At 36.8% G+C, this 15,491-nt stretch overlaps 3 protein-coding genes across 3 annotated transcripts; 2 read left to right on the top strand and 1 right to left on the bottom strand.

The window, feature by feature from the left end:
• Positions 1–1,799: 1,799 nt before the first annotated feature.
• Positions 1,800–4,534, top strand: LOC137952040 (pentatricopeptide repeat-containing protein At5g04780, mitochondrial-like). Its single transcript, XM_068799108.1, has one exon. It carries the CDS (start codon positions 1,901–1,903, stop codon positions 4,235–4,237), a length of 2,337 nt encoding a protein of 778 aa, XP_068655209.1. The 5' UTR covers positions 1,800–1,900; the 3' UTR covers positions 4,238–4,534.
• Positions 4,535–9,201: 4,667 nt separating this feature from the next.
• On the top strand, positions 9,202–10,055 carry LOC137962400 (CRIB domain-containing protein RIC4-like). Its single transcript, XM_068809245.1, has 3 exons — positions 9,202–9,371; positions 9,467–9,607; positions 9,703–10,055. The coding sequence occupies exons 1-3, from the start codon at positions 9,251–9,253 to the stop codon at positions 9,954–9,956; spliced, it is 516 nt and encodes a 171-aa protein (XP_068665346.1). The 5' UTR covers positions 9,202–9,250; the 3' UTR covers positions 9,957–10,055.
• Positions 10,056–12,007: 1,952 nt separating this feature from the next.
• On the bottom strand, positions 12,008–15,209 carry LOC137949082 (uncharacterized). Its single transcript, XM_068795360.1, has 3 exons — positions 15,202–15,209; positions 14,302–14,346; positions 12,008–13,754 (listed from the first exon to the last, which is right to left on the bottom strand). The coding sequence occupies exons 1-3, from the start codon at positions 15,207–15,209 to the stop codon at positions 12,125–12,127; spliced, it is 1,683 nt and encodes a 560-aa protein (XP_068651461.1). The 3' UTR covers positions 12,008–12,124.
• Between the last annotated feature and the right edge of the window lie 282 nt (positions 15,210–15,491).

The raw sequence follows: 15,491 nt of genomic DNA, 5'->3' as shown, positions 1-15,491 counted from the left end.
TCAAATAGGAAGAATTCTAGTTGCAATTACTAAATCACTGTAAGCCTAATGAGCTCATATCTGACATCGCTGTAAATGTTAATTATTGCTTATCTTAATGTCAAAGATAACCTCAGAGTCGACTTCCATTAGTTACAGTATACTTGAGTGGTGAAAAGATCTCTCATTAGTTTTGATATCCTTTCAAACTTAAAAAATGCTAAATGGCCTGATCTTTCCTGGCTTAAATCTCTTCCAAAGTTCAAACCTAATGAGCTCTCTTCCTGATCTTTGCTTCTTACAATCTTCATTATCTCAGAAGCATGCTAACAATTGTTCAACTGACAAGATATTGCTTGGTTTGGTGCAGTGGCACTACTTTATTTCTTCAGAAATTCAACATATACTTGTCTTTATATATATCTTTCCTGGAAGAAAGGCAAGAGCTGGAACCAAGTTGATTTAGTGCTCAAAAAGGCATGATCTGGAACCAAGTTGATTTAGCTGATGTAAATGTCAAAAACATTAACAAACAAATGGGATCGAAGCCCTTTATGCATATCAAATAGAAGATTGTATTTATTTAATTTGGAGTACATTTTCTTTCAATTGTATTATTAATGTAATATATTTACAAACATGTCGCCTTTTAAATGTATAAGGTACAAATTGCTCTAATATTGAGCAATTTTAGATTACTCATCCGTCCAAGTATGGATGGCTTGAGGGATCTGAAGAACAATATGTAAGTATAATTTTGTTTTAAATTTCTTAGAAATAATACATTTTATTTTAAGTAAAAAATAATTATAACTTTCTTATATTATTTTTCACATGAGGAGATGCAACGGTTGGTACGAGAAGCACAGGAGGCCGGTGAGCAAGTTGTTGAATGTGCCATTGTGCGTAATGCTCATGGAGCTAGGTCTAGGTATGTTAAGGAGTTTGATTTAGCTCGATCTACTATACTCAAGATGGCTTCATCATCTTTGGCTTAATCGACTACAAATGGAGGAGGAGGAGTTGCGGCAGACTAAAGAGGCGTTGACCCAAACTTCGGAGTTTGAGCATCATGTTGAAGAGTAGCTAAATAACCTATTAACAATGAAAATAAGATGAAGGTCATCGTGGATACGATGCATTGGTTCTTTATTGGTTTTGTATTGTTTGCAAATTTTTAATATAATTTGTTAAGTTCTTGAATAACTTTTAACATTTTTTTTACAATTTGTAAAAAAAATGGATTTTTTTAATATATTTTTCTTTTTATATACATTTGATTTTATAACTTAATTGATTAATTTTTATATTTTTATTATATGTATATTATATAGGAAAATATAATTTTGAAAAAAAAAATTTAATTACAATTTTTATGCTTTCTTAAAACAAATCAAAATTTTGCTAAGACTAGTTGTAAATAATATTAAAATTAAAAAATACCCTTTTTCCAATGAATTTTTAAATTCTATGCCATCAAATTTGAAAATTCATTGACAGAGAGCACCCTTTAAATTATTTGCCAGCAAAACATTTAGTCTTTAAGATATAAATATATAAATATCCATGTAAAAAGTGTTTTCATATAAATTTTGTGTTCCTTAAATAACCCAATTAAAGTTAAGAAATTACCTCCTTTTGTTTATTAAATCTAATATTATTTTAAAATACAAGGCGCGCATTACAAGTATAAATCCCTGCAAATTGGGTTCGGGACCGACGGGGTTTCTTTTCCATCCCCGTCTCCACATCGTGGGTGGAACTTGGAAGAATAACCTTGTCCTCGCTTGTTTTTTCAGGTCGGGTCGAGTTCCCGCCAAACCTGCTGCCCACCCTTAAAGGGAAGTGATCGATTCTAAGTTGTTCTAGAGGCAGTTGCTGTGGAGCTTTCCTCGGGCTGGAAGTCTCCGGTGCACGACGCATGCGATTGCTTAGAAAGGATGTTACTGCTAACGTCCTTCGGAAACTCCCGCCCTTTGTCCACTTCGCAATTATTTCGTCCTCTTCGAAAACCCCACACTCTCTCATCCAAAATGACTCTCTCTCTTATCATCCATCCCGTTTCTTTTCCTTGCTGCATGAATTTCCAGAAAATTCCCTTATATATTCCATTAGGAATGCCAAAAATTTCAAAACTGTTCGTCTTTCTGACGTGGAGATTTTTCATTCACAAGTAATTAAAAGGGGTCTGTCACAGATCCAAGAAGTGGTTAAGGGTCTTCTGAATCTGTATTGCAAATGTAGACAAATAGGTCGTGCAAGTCAACTGTTTGAGGAAATGTCCGTAGGAGATGTCTTTACATGGACTGTTCTCATCTCAACCTGTGCTATCATGGGTCTCTTTGAAGCGGGATCAAATTTATTCTGTCAAATGTTAGCTGAAGGTATTCAGCCAAATTGTTTCACTTTGGCTAGTGTCTTCAAGTGTTATGCAGGTGACGGGAATCTTGGTATGGGGAAGAAAATTCATGGATGGGTTCTGCGACGTGGAATTGAATTTGATGTTGTTTTGGCAAACTCTATTGTCGATCTCTATGTAAAATGTGGGGTCTTTGCTTATGCAGAAAGAGTTTTTGAATTGATGAATGAAAAGGACACCGTCTCATGGAACATTATGATAAGCGCTTTCTTACAGATAGGTAACATAGACAAGTCGATGGACTTGTTTAGGAATCTGCCTTATCCGGATGTTGCCAGTTGGAATACAATCATATCAGGTCAAATGCAAAATGGATTCGACAGAAGAGCATTGGAGCTTCTCTATGAGATGGGAAAAGCAGGTCCAAGATTTAATAAATTTACCTTTTCAGTTGCACTGGGTTTGGCAGCTGCACTTGCTTTGTTGGAGTTAGGAAGACAAGTTCATGCCCAATTATTAAGAACTGGTTTTGGATCTGATTCATTTATAAGAGTTTCACTTATTGATATGTACTGCAAATGCATGAAGGTGGAAACTGCTGCTACCGTTTTCAATAACACATGTCTGTGTTCAATGACCTTGGAAATTTCTAAAGTGCATAATAATGGAAGCTCCATTTTGTGGAGTTCAATGATCTCCGGATATGTACAAAATGGTAGAAGTGAAGATGCTCTCAAGTTATGTTGTATAATGCTCCAGAAAGGGATAAAAATGAGTCCATTCACCCTGACTAGCATTGCTTCCGCCTGTGCAGATGCTGGCACATTAGAACAGGGAAGGCAGATTCATGCCACTATCGAAAAATGTGGGCCCAAGTCCGATGTTGTTTTGACCTCTGCCATCATTGACATGTACTCTAAATGTGGAAGCATTCAGGACGCTCAAGCAATTTTTGATAGAACTGCTGATCGAAATATTGTATTATGGACATCAATTATTAATGGTTGTGCTTTACATGGCCAAGTCAGTGATGCAATAAGGCTTTTTGAGCTAATGTTAAAAGAAAGTATTATGCCAAATGAAGTAAGTTTTGTAGGTGTCTTGTCTGCTTGTGCCCATTCTGGTTTGGTTGAAGAAGGCCAGAAATACTTCAAATCAATGCAAGAAAATTATGGGATTATTCCTGGGGTTGAGCATTTGACTTGTATGGTGGATCTTTTTGGTCGGGCAGGTCAGCTTCAAGAAGCAAAAGACTTTATTATGTATTATGGTATCTCTCATAGCAGTGTTGCTTGGAGGGCATTGTTATCTGCTTGCAGAATTCACAAAAAAATTGATATGGGTAGGTGGGCATCTGAGAGATTAGTTCAACTCGAACCATCTGATGCTGGATCATACATATTGCTATCAAATATGTGTGCTACAACACTAAGGTGGGAAGAGGCAGCCAAAATGAGGAAGTTGATGAGGGATAGAGGGATTAAAAAGGATCCGGGTCAATCTTGGATCCAGCTGAAAAGTAAAGTTCACACATTCGTGGTTGGCGATCAATCCCATCCACAGACTAATCAGATATACACTTACTTGGAAATGCTTATAGGTAGAATAAAGGAAATAGGCTACTCGACAGAGGTTAACTCAGTTTTGCAGGACGTTGAAGAGGAGCAAAGAGAATCTTTTCTCAGTTATCATAGTGAGAAGCTTGCAATAGCTTATGGGATTATGAGCACACCTTCTGGCTCATCCATTCGAGTTATGAAAAATCTACGTGTATGTGCTGATTGCCACAGTGCCATCAAGTATATGTCTCTGATTACTGGGCGAGAGATCATTCTTCGAGATGCACACAGATTTCATCATTTTAAGGAGGGTAAGTGTTCATGTTCAGAGTTTTGGTAAGTTTAAAGTTGAACTTTACTTTGCAATCAATGCCCCTTGACAAACCTTTTTAAAGGGCTTAACCTTCTGCCATTCCACTGGATACCAAGTTGTGCCTTTCATATCCAATCTATGGGTCCCTAATGTGAGCCATCACTTTCCATGATTGCATATGAATCAGTAACCTTATTGAAGAACTCCAGCTGCCATGAACACTGCTTCATTTTCTAAAACTTAGCTAGCTATTTTTGCACCTAGTACAGGAATGACATTTAACCTGGTTCACCCTTCATTTGAGCATTTAACTTGAGCAAACAATTCTATGGATATATCTGTTAAAGATTAAGTTTTTTTTTTTTTTTATAAACATTTTTATATAGTGATTATTACGTAATTATAGTTCAATTTAGGGACCTAATTGTAATTATAAGATTATATAGTTTGTTTGTAATATTTTATATAGAATATGGTAAACTTGTCTTAGAAAATGTAAATATGTTTTTGTGTTAATAAAAAATCTCATGGTGCAGAAAGAAGAAGCTCGATATTTCAAAAATTCTTTATTAGATTGGAAACCTTAATCTACTCAAATCTATGGCCTTTCTCAAAAAATTAATCTAATCTAAGTAATATTTCACAGTATTATGAGCCCGATTTAGAATCTCCTCTCAAGAAAATTTAATGTAATTTTAATTCAATAAGTTGAAATTACATATTATGCACCATTTATTCCCTTTTTTATGTCAACTAAATAGTTTAATTTAACCTATCATTTTTTCTTCTTCTTTATTCCCTTAACCAGTTCATAGTGAGGAGTCTCCCATTACTCTGTGCTTCTTTGGTTTGCTTATCTGATTCCAGATTAACCAAATTATTTTTAACCTATAAATTTATATTTCACATAATTTAAATTTCTAGTTGTTTTCTCCCTTTTCTCTACTGCTGTCTTTAGTGTAATTTTTTTTTTCTAGCTCCTCCCCCTTATCTCTTGTGCTTTTTATATGTAACTTTTAAGAATTTATTGAGGTAGAGGCTCATAAATCTGTTGAATTATCAGTAAATCACTAATTCTGTAGAAAATATCATATTTGTTTAGTCTCTAGCTAATCCCTTTCATTTGTTTTTAAGGTTTCTCAATAAATTTCTACTAGTCCCAAAGAGTCCTAGACTAGTTTACTGATTCTTTTTGAAAACTAGAATTGTTTTACCCAGTTTCTTTTGTTTTTTAATTCCAATATACACAGATCTAGTATTGATTAATCATATATGAAGTTACTCAAACATCCTCAATCCAAAGTCACAATGGTTCTTTTGATTTTAAACTTGGAAATCATAAAATCACCACCATTAATCTGAGTGAGAGTCAAATTTATTTCCATTAGCCAATATTTTTAAAGAGATTTATTATGATAAGAGGTTTATCTAATCATCTTACAAGTGAACATCAAAAGCTTCATCTGGGGGTTAGGGATGATGTGAAAATTATTCATTGAATAGTTAATATGGAACATTGTATTTATTCAAAACCATATTTATTCATCAATTTTGTGCTTGGAAACAACAAAAGAAATATGGGACAACTGTGTATAAAAGACCTTGTAGAAGTTGTACAGAGTATTTTGAGAATCAAAATTTTCAAGTCAAGAAGAAGACTTGTTAAAGTACTTTGAAAAGTGAATCTATTCTCTCTTATATGGGAAATTTATCAACTTTTATTGAAGCATTTATTTATTTTACCTTTTTTTTTTCAACCATTTAGTTATATCATGTAAGGGAAGACGAATAATGGCAGTTATGCCTTTTTCTTCAACATTAGAGACATCAATAAAAATAGAGGTCAAACTACTACTTGGAAGATGAATTCTTAATTTTTTATTCTATTTTCAGACTTTAGAGACCGACCTTATCAAAATGGCACCAAATTATCACATAACCTCTATAAATCACTCTATTTCTCTCTTGCTCTCTCTTTTTGTCTTTTATATTTTGTTGCACTTTAGAAGAGTTGTATTATTTGGTATCAGAGCCATGACTTTCTATAGTTAAAGTATTGAGTCAATTGGTGTTAGGCAAAGGGTCTCTAACTATATTTTGTAAAAAAAAAAAAAAAATTAAAGGGGATAGTGTGAGCAATTCCTCCTCGGACATCAACATCTATATTTTCTTGTTGGCAAGTAGCACAAGGATCAAACATTAGGGTTGTCCAACTAGGTCAACAAAATTCTAGACTATATTTTCAAGAAAAAAAAAAAAAAGTTGTTAGGAGTAGATATGGTTGTCACTAGACAAGCTTGCATGCACGTGGTAAACAGTTAATATAACTAGTTGGAATGGGGACTTTATTTTTTACACTAAAATTTTGAGAATTTGAGACGATCACTCAAAGCAAAAGTCACAAATATATTATTTCAAGGACATTGAGTCAAGGCAAAAAAAGAAACCTTAAACATTTTTGTCCATTGAGCACTCGAAACTGTAGCACGACACAAGATTTCGTGCCAGAGTCATGAGGTTGGACCACCTCAAGTATGTCAATTATGGTGACCCAATGCCTTGGGTGAAGAAGGTGGAGCTAATTTTTTATTAGTATAACGTGATGGAAGATTAGAAAATGAGTTTGGCCAATTTTTACTAGGAGGGAGAACCATTATAATGGTACTATAACCATAACTATAACCAGAGGATAATGGGGAGTTGAACTAGGTAGAATTTGAAAGGACCTTTTTTGTGCATGTTTTGACCTGAGTATGAAACTTTGCAAGACACTTTAGTGAAGTTTTGGTGGATCAGTAGGAAGCCAAAGTAGGTTGTTTCATTAATGGGTTAAGGAAAAGACATTACAAGACTTTCAATCCCAAGACTATGGTTGAGGCTACTTATATGGCAAATGTATAGGAAGAGAAATTTAACATACTTTTGAACCTTAGGAACAGTTTAGAGATACATTACAACCCAGTTGAGTGGATTCTATTCTATTGCAAGAAGAAATTTTCTCCAAAACATAGATGCAAACATTTTTTAGTACTCATTTATGAAGAACTAGATGAAGTGGTTAGTGAAGATGATCTTGAAGTATAAGCAAAGTTACAAGAGCCCTCTTGCACAGTTTCTATTCATGTTATGACAGGCAAATTTAATCCCCGGATAATGGAGTTGAAATGCACTATAAAAAGGAACGAGGTGGTAGCACTACTAGACAGTGACAATTTGCGTAATTATATTTTTGCGGGAGGTTTTTTTTCGAACATTTTGCTCTACAAGGTTTTTCTCCTATCAAAATTTGTTCAAATAGTTTGTTTGATCATTTATTTTTTTCTAGGCTTTGGGGGCATAACTTCGTTTCAAATTTTGTTAAAACATTACTTAAAAATACATGGTAAGTACCAAATGTTTATCACCATAAAAACTTGGTGCAAAGAGGATCTTGAGACCAACATCCTCCCAGTAAGAGGGACCTGACTTCAAGTATAGGAAGAATTTCTACATTAAGCTAAGTATCTGCCCTTTTTTGTACTAAAAGTTTGTATTTATTCATAAAAATTTGAATTTATTACTTAGACAATATTACATGCTATTTTTGTGTTATGTTTCATTCAATCAATCAACTCTGACTATTAGGTGGATTAGTTAATTATTGAAACAATGGGAAAAACAAGAGTGCTCATATCTATCAACCCTTGTCACATCAAATGGTACATGTTAGAATTATAGGTGCGAGTATCAAAAAAATGTACAATTTGACAAATGATGTGTTGTATCATATTTAGGATAGTTTATTATAAAACTCAAAATCAATGCCCAACACTATTGGGAAAGGTTGTATACTTTTAATTTGAATAAAAAATATTCTTTCCCTTTTTAAAGTTTGTAGTTGTAATATCCTTAACCTATTCTCTATAGAGCATACAATCATATCCTTAGTTAGATAATGAATGATCAGTTACCAATCTTTATACCAGGCCCGCTCGTATGCATCTTATGAAATTGCAAATATGAAAATTACCCAGAAAACAACAAAACATATAAAGCTAGGGGTCCTGAGTTCAATTTCTAAACGGAAACTCGGGCTCAAGTGGTGACCCAGTACTGACTCCATTCAAGGAGTCTTTGTTTGCACTATTCCTACGCCTTGAAGAAACTCACCTAACCCACCTGAAAGATAAAGAAACCGCAACAACAGTGTGGCCAGACTGAGGCACAAGCGTTGTGATTTTTGTGGAACTCTAAACCAGAATTAAACCCCACAAGACTTCAGTTTTAATGTCAAGTACGAAAGTGGAGGGACCACGGTGAAGAGGATAGTTCTTTAATACTATTTGGCGTGAACGATTCAAATCCAACAGGAAGTTTACAATAATGAACTTCCAAATATTTACAAGTTCTTTAATACATGGCCTTTAACAAACACCCACTTCAAGAACAAGACAGTACTCATCGCGTATATAATTCCACAATAACACAAGCAAAAAGAGAGTTATCAAAGAATAATCAGTAACGAGTACAGAAACAAAAAGATAGGGAAATGGGCATTCTGGGAGTTAAAATCTTCTAAATTCCTTCTGTTTCACTCAAATGTGAAATCACGGTATGGAAGGAGTCCATAACAAGTTAGAAGAAGGAAAGAGAGAAGTGGATAGAAAACGTTGTCTTGGTATGCACGGGAGGCTAACAAGGTGAAGAAGCCAGGAAGGGAAATTATGCAGAAGAAAAGCAGATTGTGGGCTCATCAGTGGCGAATAAACTGGACGCGAATCAGCAGATAATAGGTTGGATTTCAATGCTGGTAACCAACAAAACCTTTACGACTCACTCCATAATAACCCTTGGGCCTCTCATCCTCGTCTACATCTCTCTCTTTCTTTCACCAAACGTGGGAGGCCCTCATCTTTCCATACGTAAAATCATTCTCACTTGCTATCTAAGCCAACGGCACCCAATATAACAAACTGCTACACTTAGCATGGTTTCATGACCACAACCACCTCTTCTTCTTCTGCCTTTCTGTTATCGTTTCTGCTCAAGTTTGATGAAGAGATGAAAGACCGGATGGAGCGGCTTGTGGTTCTTCCCTTCTCCATCGGCTGCGTCTCTCAGTCTAGTGTTGCTGTTGCAGAGACCCAGCCGAAGAAAATAAAGGAAGTTTCCACTTCTGCTGGTAATTTAAGTCTCTCTTCGTTTTGCTTTCTTTCTTTTGGTTGATAAGGTTCGTTTGCGTCTTTCTGGGGTGTTGAAACTTGAAATATGACGCAGGAGGAGAAGATCAAGATGGAGAGAATGTATCTGGGGTGAAAAACAGGAGCTCCTTTGGCTTCCTTCTTTTTCCAAAACAAAACATCTCGACTGGCTTCCACAGACTGATCAAGGGCATAAAGAGTTTTTCTCAGTTGTTTGGTATGTTAAATTTCAGTTGATCTTGTAGTTTCACTTATTCTGTTGAAATCAAACGATGAAAATTTCCAATTTTTTTCACTTTACATGAATTGCAGTGTATAAGGAAGAAGAGATTGGAGAGATGCAGATGGAGATTGGGTTCCCCACAGATGTGAAGCATGTGACCCACATAGGATGGGATCGATCCACAACCACCGCCACCACCACCACCTTCAAGGACTGGGGAGATTTTAAGACCCCAGAGCTGCTGTCACTACCTCCCATATCCCTCAAGCAGTTTGAGCTGGCCATGTCTGCCCAAGCTGATGCGCCTCTTCCTGCTTCCTCTGCTGTTAGTAGCCTTGCTTAAACATTTTGATGTTGAAGATGAGAAGCAGTTGCAGTATGATGATGTGATGATGGCTGTATCCAAGACTTGTATAGTTCACATATCAATCTTTTTTATTTCTGGTGTTTGCTCCATTTGTAAGCTTCTTTGGCTTCGTTCCGAAGCTCCAACAACTATGTCATAGAAGAAGAACACATTAACCAATGTTAACCATTCATACACACGATGTTTGTTAAGTCATGTTAACATTTTTTTCCTTTTCGATCTTTGTCTTTCCAAAATGGATAATTGAGCTTTATTAAGACTAATAACTAACTGGGTCAGATCGAGGAAACCACTGAAACCCAAATCAGGATTTGGCTTTCATCAGCCCGAGGGTGGACTTCATGGTGACTCTGCATCTGGACTTGAAATAAGTAAGAAATGACAGCGGATCGTTAGAATTTTAAACAGGTGAGTAGGAATCAAGCCAAGAGCTTATTTCCAATCAAGGGATTATTAATAGTGGCTCCTTGCTGAGGTTTTTATGCGATATGCGGAAGCTTCCTTCGCCTTCAACATTATATGGATCAGGAACAGTACAAACGAGGGGTTGGAGGGTCACCATCTAGCAGACCCGCTTCACTGGTTAGAAGATTCTCCTTGTCATTCACGTCAAGGGGGTGCACACCATTTTAAACAGGTGAATAGGAATCAAGCCAAGAACTTATGTGTCTAAGATAATTTTACTTGTACTTGCACACCATTAATTAATAAATTATCTAATTATTTTATTTAAATTTTTAATTTTAATCAATTATTAATTATTACTGTTAACTACCAAGATAGAAACATTAGGTATTAATTAACATGTATTATAGACATAGGTCATAAAAGTGGTAGAATTAGGTGTGGGAGGGAACAGAGGAAAAATCAGGGTCTTCCCAGGTCTCTCCTAAAAACAAATCATCCTAATTACCACGTAACATCGTTGTGCTAAAATAGAGGGGTGTGATGCCTGATAAGTGACATTATTGGGGTACACCCCATCTGACATATCAAACTCTCCTTCCACTTGAAGTTGCTCAGTCGGCCCGGTTCTTGTAGGCAATCCAGTTGTGTAGCTCCGTGTGGTCTTCCACGCTGAGATTCCCAGGGTTAGAACGGTTGCCAGAACACCGTTTTCAACTTTGCACAACGTAGGTACACTACACGCAGTAAAGAAAACCCAACAAACATCCCCATGTCCCCATTTGATGGATTCAACCAACAGAGTTTCAGAAGCTTCAACCAGAAAAGATAGCTAATTGAAGCAGCTCGGCTAGGTCAGGTCAGTTGGGAATCAATTGAACCTCCAACTCCAGGGTTCTTCAGATATTCTCAACGCTGATTTAGCCAGCTGTACAACTCAGTCAGGTCTTCCACACTTCCAGGGTCAGACCGGGTTTCTGAACACCGTTTTAAATTGTGTAATGGTATTATAAATTGTAGCCAGTAAAACAAAATGCAGTCAAAAGACACATTATACACGCATATACTGTAATGGGCGACAGATTTCCATGTTGAAGTGTTCTCTTGAACGATGGTGTCTGTTATGGTCCTGGGTACTTCCATCTTGATGTCTCGATTTGCTGGAATCAATCAGTAGACTTTCAGAAGTTCCAGGCAGAAAAGGTCCCCAACTGAAGCAGGTCAATTGGGTTAGGTCCGTTGGTTCTCAGTCAAACCTGTCGGCCACAGTCAGGCTCCTCAGATGTTCTTAGTGCTAGGTGACTCGAACTGTATAACTTGGTCTGCCCTCTTCCACACTTCAGGTTCGGACCAGGTTTCAGAATTTACTGTTTCCAAATTCTTCACTATTTATTAGACTTTCTAGTCAGAATAAAAAACGTAACAAAATACCCGCATTTTACATGCATCTACTGTATAACAGGAGGATTTATCCTCCTCTTAAGGATGCTGACCTCTTGTTTTCTTGGGGAACCCTTCATTGCGTCATCCCCTTGTCTCCATTTGTTGGATTCGATCATATTACTTCAGTAAATTTCAGAGCCCAACTTAATAAAGTTCTTATCAACAGAATGCCATAGGATTTTCAAGACCATGAAAGAAAAGTAAAGCTTCTTTTAACTATACGACCAGTGCTATCTGAAACAGTGCAATGCTTCCAACCACTAGCAACCATTGAACTAAATTTGGTAAGTAATCCCTCATGTACAAACAACAATAGAGACAAGATGGGGATCCGCTGCCCCACTGATCTCAGCACCCTTATTCCTAACATCCAATAGATAATCTAAAGCCCCCTCTGTGATATTTTCACCAGGGACTAGTACAGGAATTCCGGGTGGGTATGATGATATAAGTTCTCCACATACCTCGCCAATGCTTTCTTCTATACTTACCTTTCTTTTACCAGCAAAGAAAGCATCTCTAGGGCTCAAAGTCGTGCTAATAACTGCACAGGGTGCATAAACACTATCCTTCACTTCTTTCTTCCAGTTATTTACTCTGCTTTTCTCAGATATTTTTTCTAAACCAGACACAAGCATCTGAATATGTTCTCTGTTGGTCCCTAAATTGATAGCAAATGTCAGACTTCGTGTCCCAGCTACCTCAGCTATCACATTATGTTCCTCATATAACATCTTATCTGCTTGGTATCCAGAGATCCCAAGGTCCCATGGACTAATAGTAATACGTAATGGATCAACAAGAGGGCAGTTAGAGAAGCTAAGGGGCTCCATCAGTGAGAAATCTGAGTTTTTCTTTATCAGATGCCTAGCTTCTGAAGCTAAATCCATGGCCCGTTCAAAAATTGAACATGGAAGCTCACTTAATTGAGCTCTTGCAGCATCTAATGAAGCTAAGAGGAGATAACTTGGACTCGTACTTTGAAGAGTTTGAAGGCATCTGCTTATTTTTTCTCTGTCAACAATATCTCCTGACACATGCAACATAGAGGATTGTGTAAGAGAGGAAAGCACCTTATGTGTGGACTGAACTGCAAGGTCAGCACCTTGCTCAAGGCAAGAACTAGGCATCAGATGGTGAAACTTGAAGTGGCCACCATGTGCTTCATCAACTACAACTGGAATACCATGGGTGTGACAAAGCTCTGAAATAGACATTATGTCACTACATATACCATGGTATGTTGGTGATGTAACCAACACAGCACCTATTCTTCTTCCCTCCAGCTTCAGTTTTTTTATTGCTTTCTCTACCTGTGAAGATGTGATTCCACCAAAAACATCCCATTGTGAATTATACTCTGGGATTATATAGTCTGGTATTGCACCAGATAACACCATGCCTGACATTGCGGAGATATGGGAGTTCCGCGAAAGAATTAGGGAATCTCCCGGTGAACAAGTTGCCATTATAGCTGCTTGGACTCCACAGGTTGTCCCACCAACAAGAAACCATGTTTGAGATGCTCCAAACAACTCAGCAGCTAGATTTTGGGCCTCAAATATGACTCCCTTCGGGGAAAACAAATCATCAAGTTCTGGCAACTCAGGTAGGTCATGAATAAAAGGTCCTAAGCCAAACAGTTCTATTAAAGATTGTGGAGCTGCTTGGCCTCTATTGTGTCCAGGGAAATGAAAACCAGCACAAGTCTTTTCAGCAGACGCTTTAAGGGCAGTAACTAAAGGAACAGGTTGACTTTGAATAGGTGGCCAACAAGAGGAAAAAAAATAACCAGGATCTTTGGTGTCTTTGTCGCCCGACGTAATTGTCTTTCCCTCTTGCTGCTCTTTGATTTTTTGCTGAGAGATGGATCTAGAAACACATCGATTTACAGGTTCTGTCTTTTTCTTGAAGATATTGCAGGCTCTGAAATAGAAGAATCTGTTCTTACAAAAAGTACAGAGGAAAAAACATGCTTTCTGAAAATTTCGATAAGCCTCGAATAAATATATGAACACTGTTCATGTGCTTCTACTGAACTACTTTTGAAAAAGTTGCATTGCTACAGAAAAATATTTCATGTAAAGATTCCTTTGGTACCTTCCACAGCATGCAGTCTATTTTCTGAGCAAATGATGACGAATTTATGTCAAGAATAAAAGTTGCCCTGAGGCACATCAATGACAGGCTAACTAATCAAATAATGCGACATTGTCTTGAAATAATGACTTGGATTAAGAGTATCACTGAAACATCCTAAAGGTAAGAATTATAAAAACAATTTAAGAAAAAGCCAGACATAAGTCTGGTTAAAGAAGTTCCACATATACAACTTCAGTCTAGAAATCTTTCCGAAAACAAATAGAGAAGAACTCGGTCTATCAAGAGAAGTCAGAATTTAAAAAATTAAATAAAACAGAGGCAAAATGGAAAAGGAAACGTAAAAGACGAAATCAATGGAACCACAACAAACCTGGGAGGTAGTAAGCTCGATACGCCATTTAAGGTAAGGGAGAACCTGGAAAAACAAAGACAAAAAAAGACGTCAGTGTCGGGAACTGTAGGAGAAGGAATTGAAGGCAACACAGATTCAAAGGCCACAACATTTTCGTCCGGAGGGAGAAGATAGACTAAACGGAATCTCGACTCCGTCTTTTGCTGTATCGCTTCTGTTGGTACGATACCACATGATAAGAATATTATGCTCAACGGCGGGGCATCCAAACGGGAATTTTAATAGTTTCATAATTCAATATTACACTATGTAATGTTAAGTTAATAGCTAGTAGAATATTTTACACCTTACATTATACATTCATTTACTTTTAATTATAATATTAATGCTTGAAGCACTTATTTCTGTAAGGGGTGTGTGTGCTTGCTTACTCGGTCAAAGCGTGGAGTCTTAGTCAAATAATATGTTTTGATCTCAACCTCCAATCTCTATACTAATTCATTATGACCTTCGTAAATCACTTTATCGTCCTCCCTTAATTCTTGTAGAAAAATGAGTTGGCCTCGGTTCAACTATTGATCAATTATTAGGGAATTGGGGCAAGTGCTGGTAGGGTGAATTTGTGTTCATCCAAAGTATTGTCAATTTCAGTAGGCCTCCGTGGGATATTCGATAAAGGGTGTCCACTTAGCAAGCTTCAGCCAAAGTTATTGCTTTTTTTCCCCTCATTTTACATGTGATCTCATCCCTTGCTTGTTATTCATGTTAGCTTCTTGTGTTGTTTTGCATATGGCCTTTAACGAAAGGAGACAAGAAACAACAACAAGAATTTGTGTACCCCCATTTGACCCTCCATCCCGTCCCATGCATGTCATTGACGTATTTTTCATTGATATTGAACAAGATCAAAGTCCCAACCTTGCCATTCTCCTTTAACCCAAGTATAAAACTCAAAATTCCTTCTAACATTTTCTCATCCCCTCCACCACAACATCATTGAGGGAAAAACTACCAAATAAGGTACCACTTGCTCTGATACCAATTATTGAGCCCCTAAAGCATAAATCTAGAGGGTGTTAAGTCCTAACAAGGTATAAACTCAGAGTAGAAGAGGGGTGAATAGATAGGCACTAATGGCACTTTTCAAATTATTTTTCACAAAACACAATTTAATCTTTACAATGTGCAATGTGAAAAAATGAATTTGG

This window comes from Aristolochia californica, unplaced genomic scaffold, assembly GCF_029961685.1.
Source record: "Aristolochia californica isolate CCGP_79_NKW_82.1479 unplaced genomic scaffold, dmAriCali1.0.hap1 SCAF_1, whole genome shotgun sequence".
Classification (NCBI taxonomy): domain Eukaryota; kingdom Viridiplantae; phylum Streptophyta; class Magnoliopsida; order Piperales; family Aristolochiaceae; genus Aristolochia; species Aristolochia californica.
This window is presented reverse-complemented; position numbering and strand designations above follow the sequence as displayed.

Bases quoted from the DNA above. Each gene is read 5' to 3' on its own strand.
- LOC137952040 (XM_068799108.1), top strand. From the start codon at position 1,901: ATGCGATTGCTTAGAAAGGATGTTACTGCTAACGTCCTTCGGAAACTC.
- LOC137962400 (XM_068809245.1), top strand. From the start codon at position 9,251: ATGAAAGACCGGATGGAGCGGCTTGTGGTTCTTCCCTTCTCCATCGGC. The intron at 9,372-9,466 runs GTAATTTAAGTC...AATATGACGCAG, and splicing joins GGAAGTTTCCACTTCTGCTG to GAGGAGAAGATCAAGATGGA. The intron at 9,608-9,702 runs GTATGTTAAATT...CATGAATTGCAG, and splicing joins GAGTTTTTCTCAGTTGTTTG to TGTATAAGGAAGAAGAGATT.
- LOC137949082 (XM_068795360.1), bottom strand. The intron at 13,755-14,301 runs GTTTGTTGTGGT...CTTCTATTTCAG, and splicing joins TCGAGCTTACTACCTCCCAG to AGCCTGCAATATCTTCAAGA.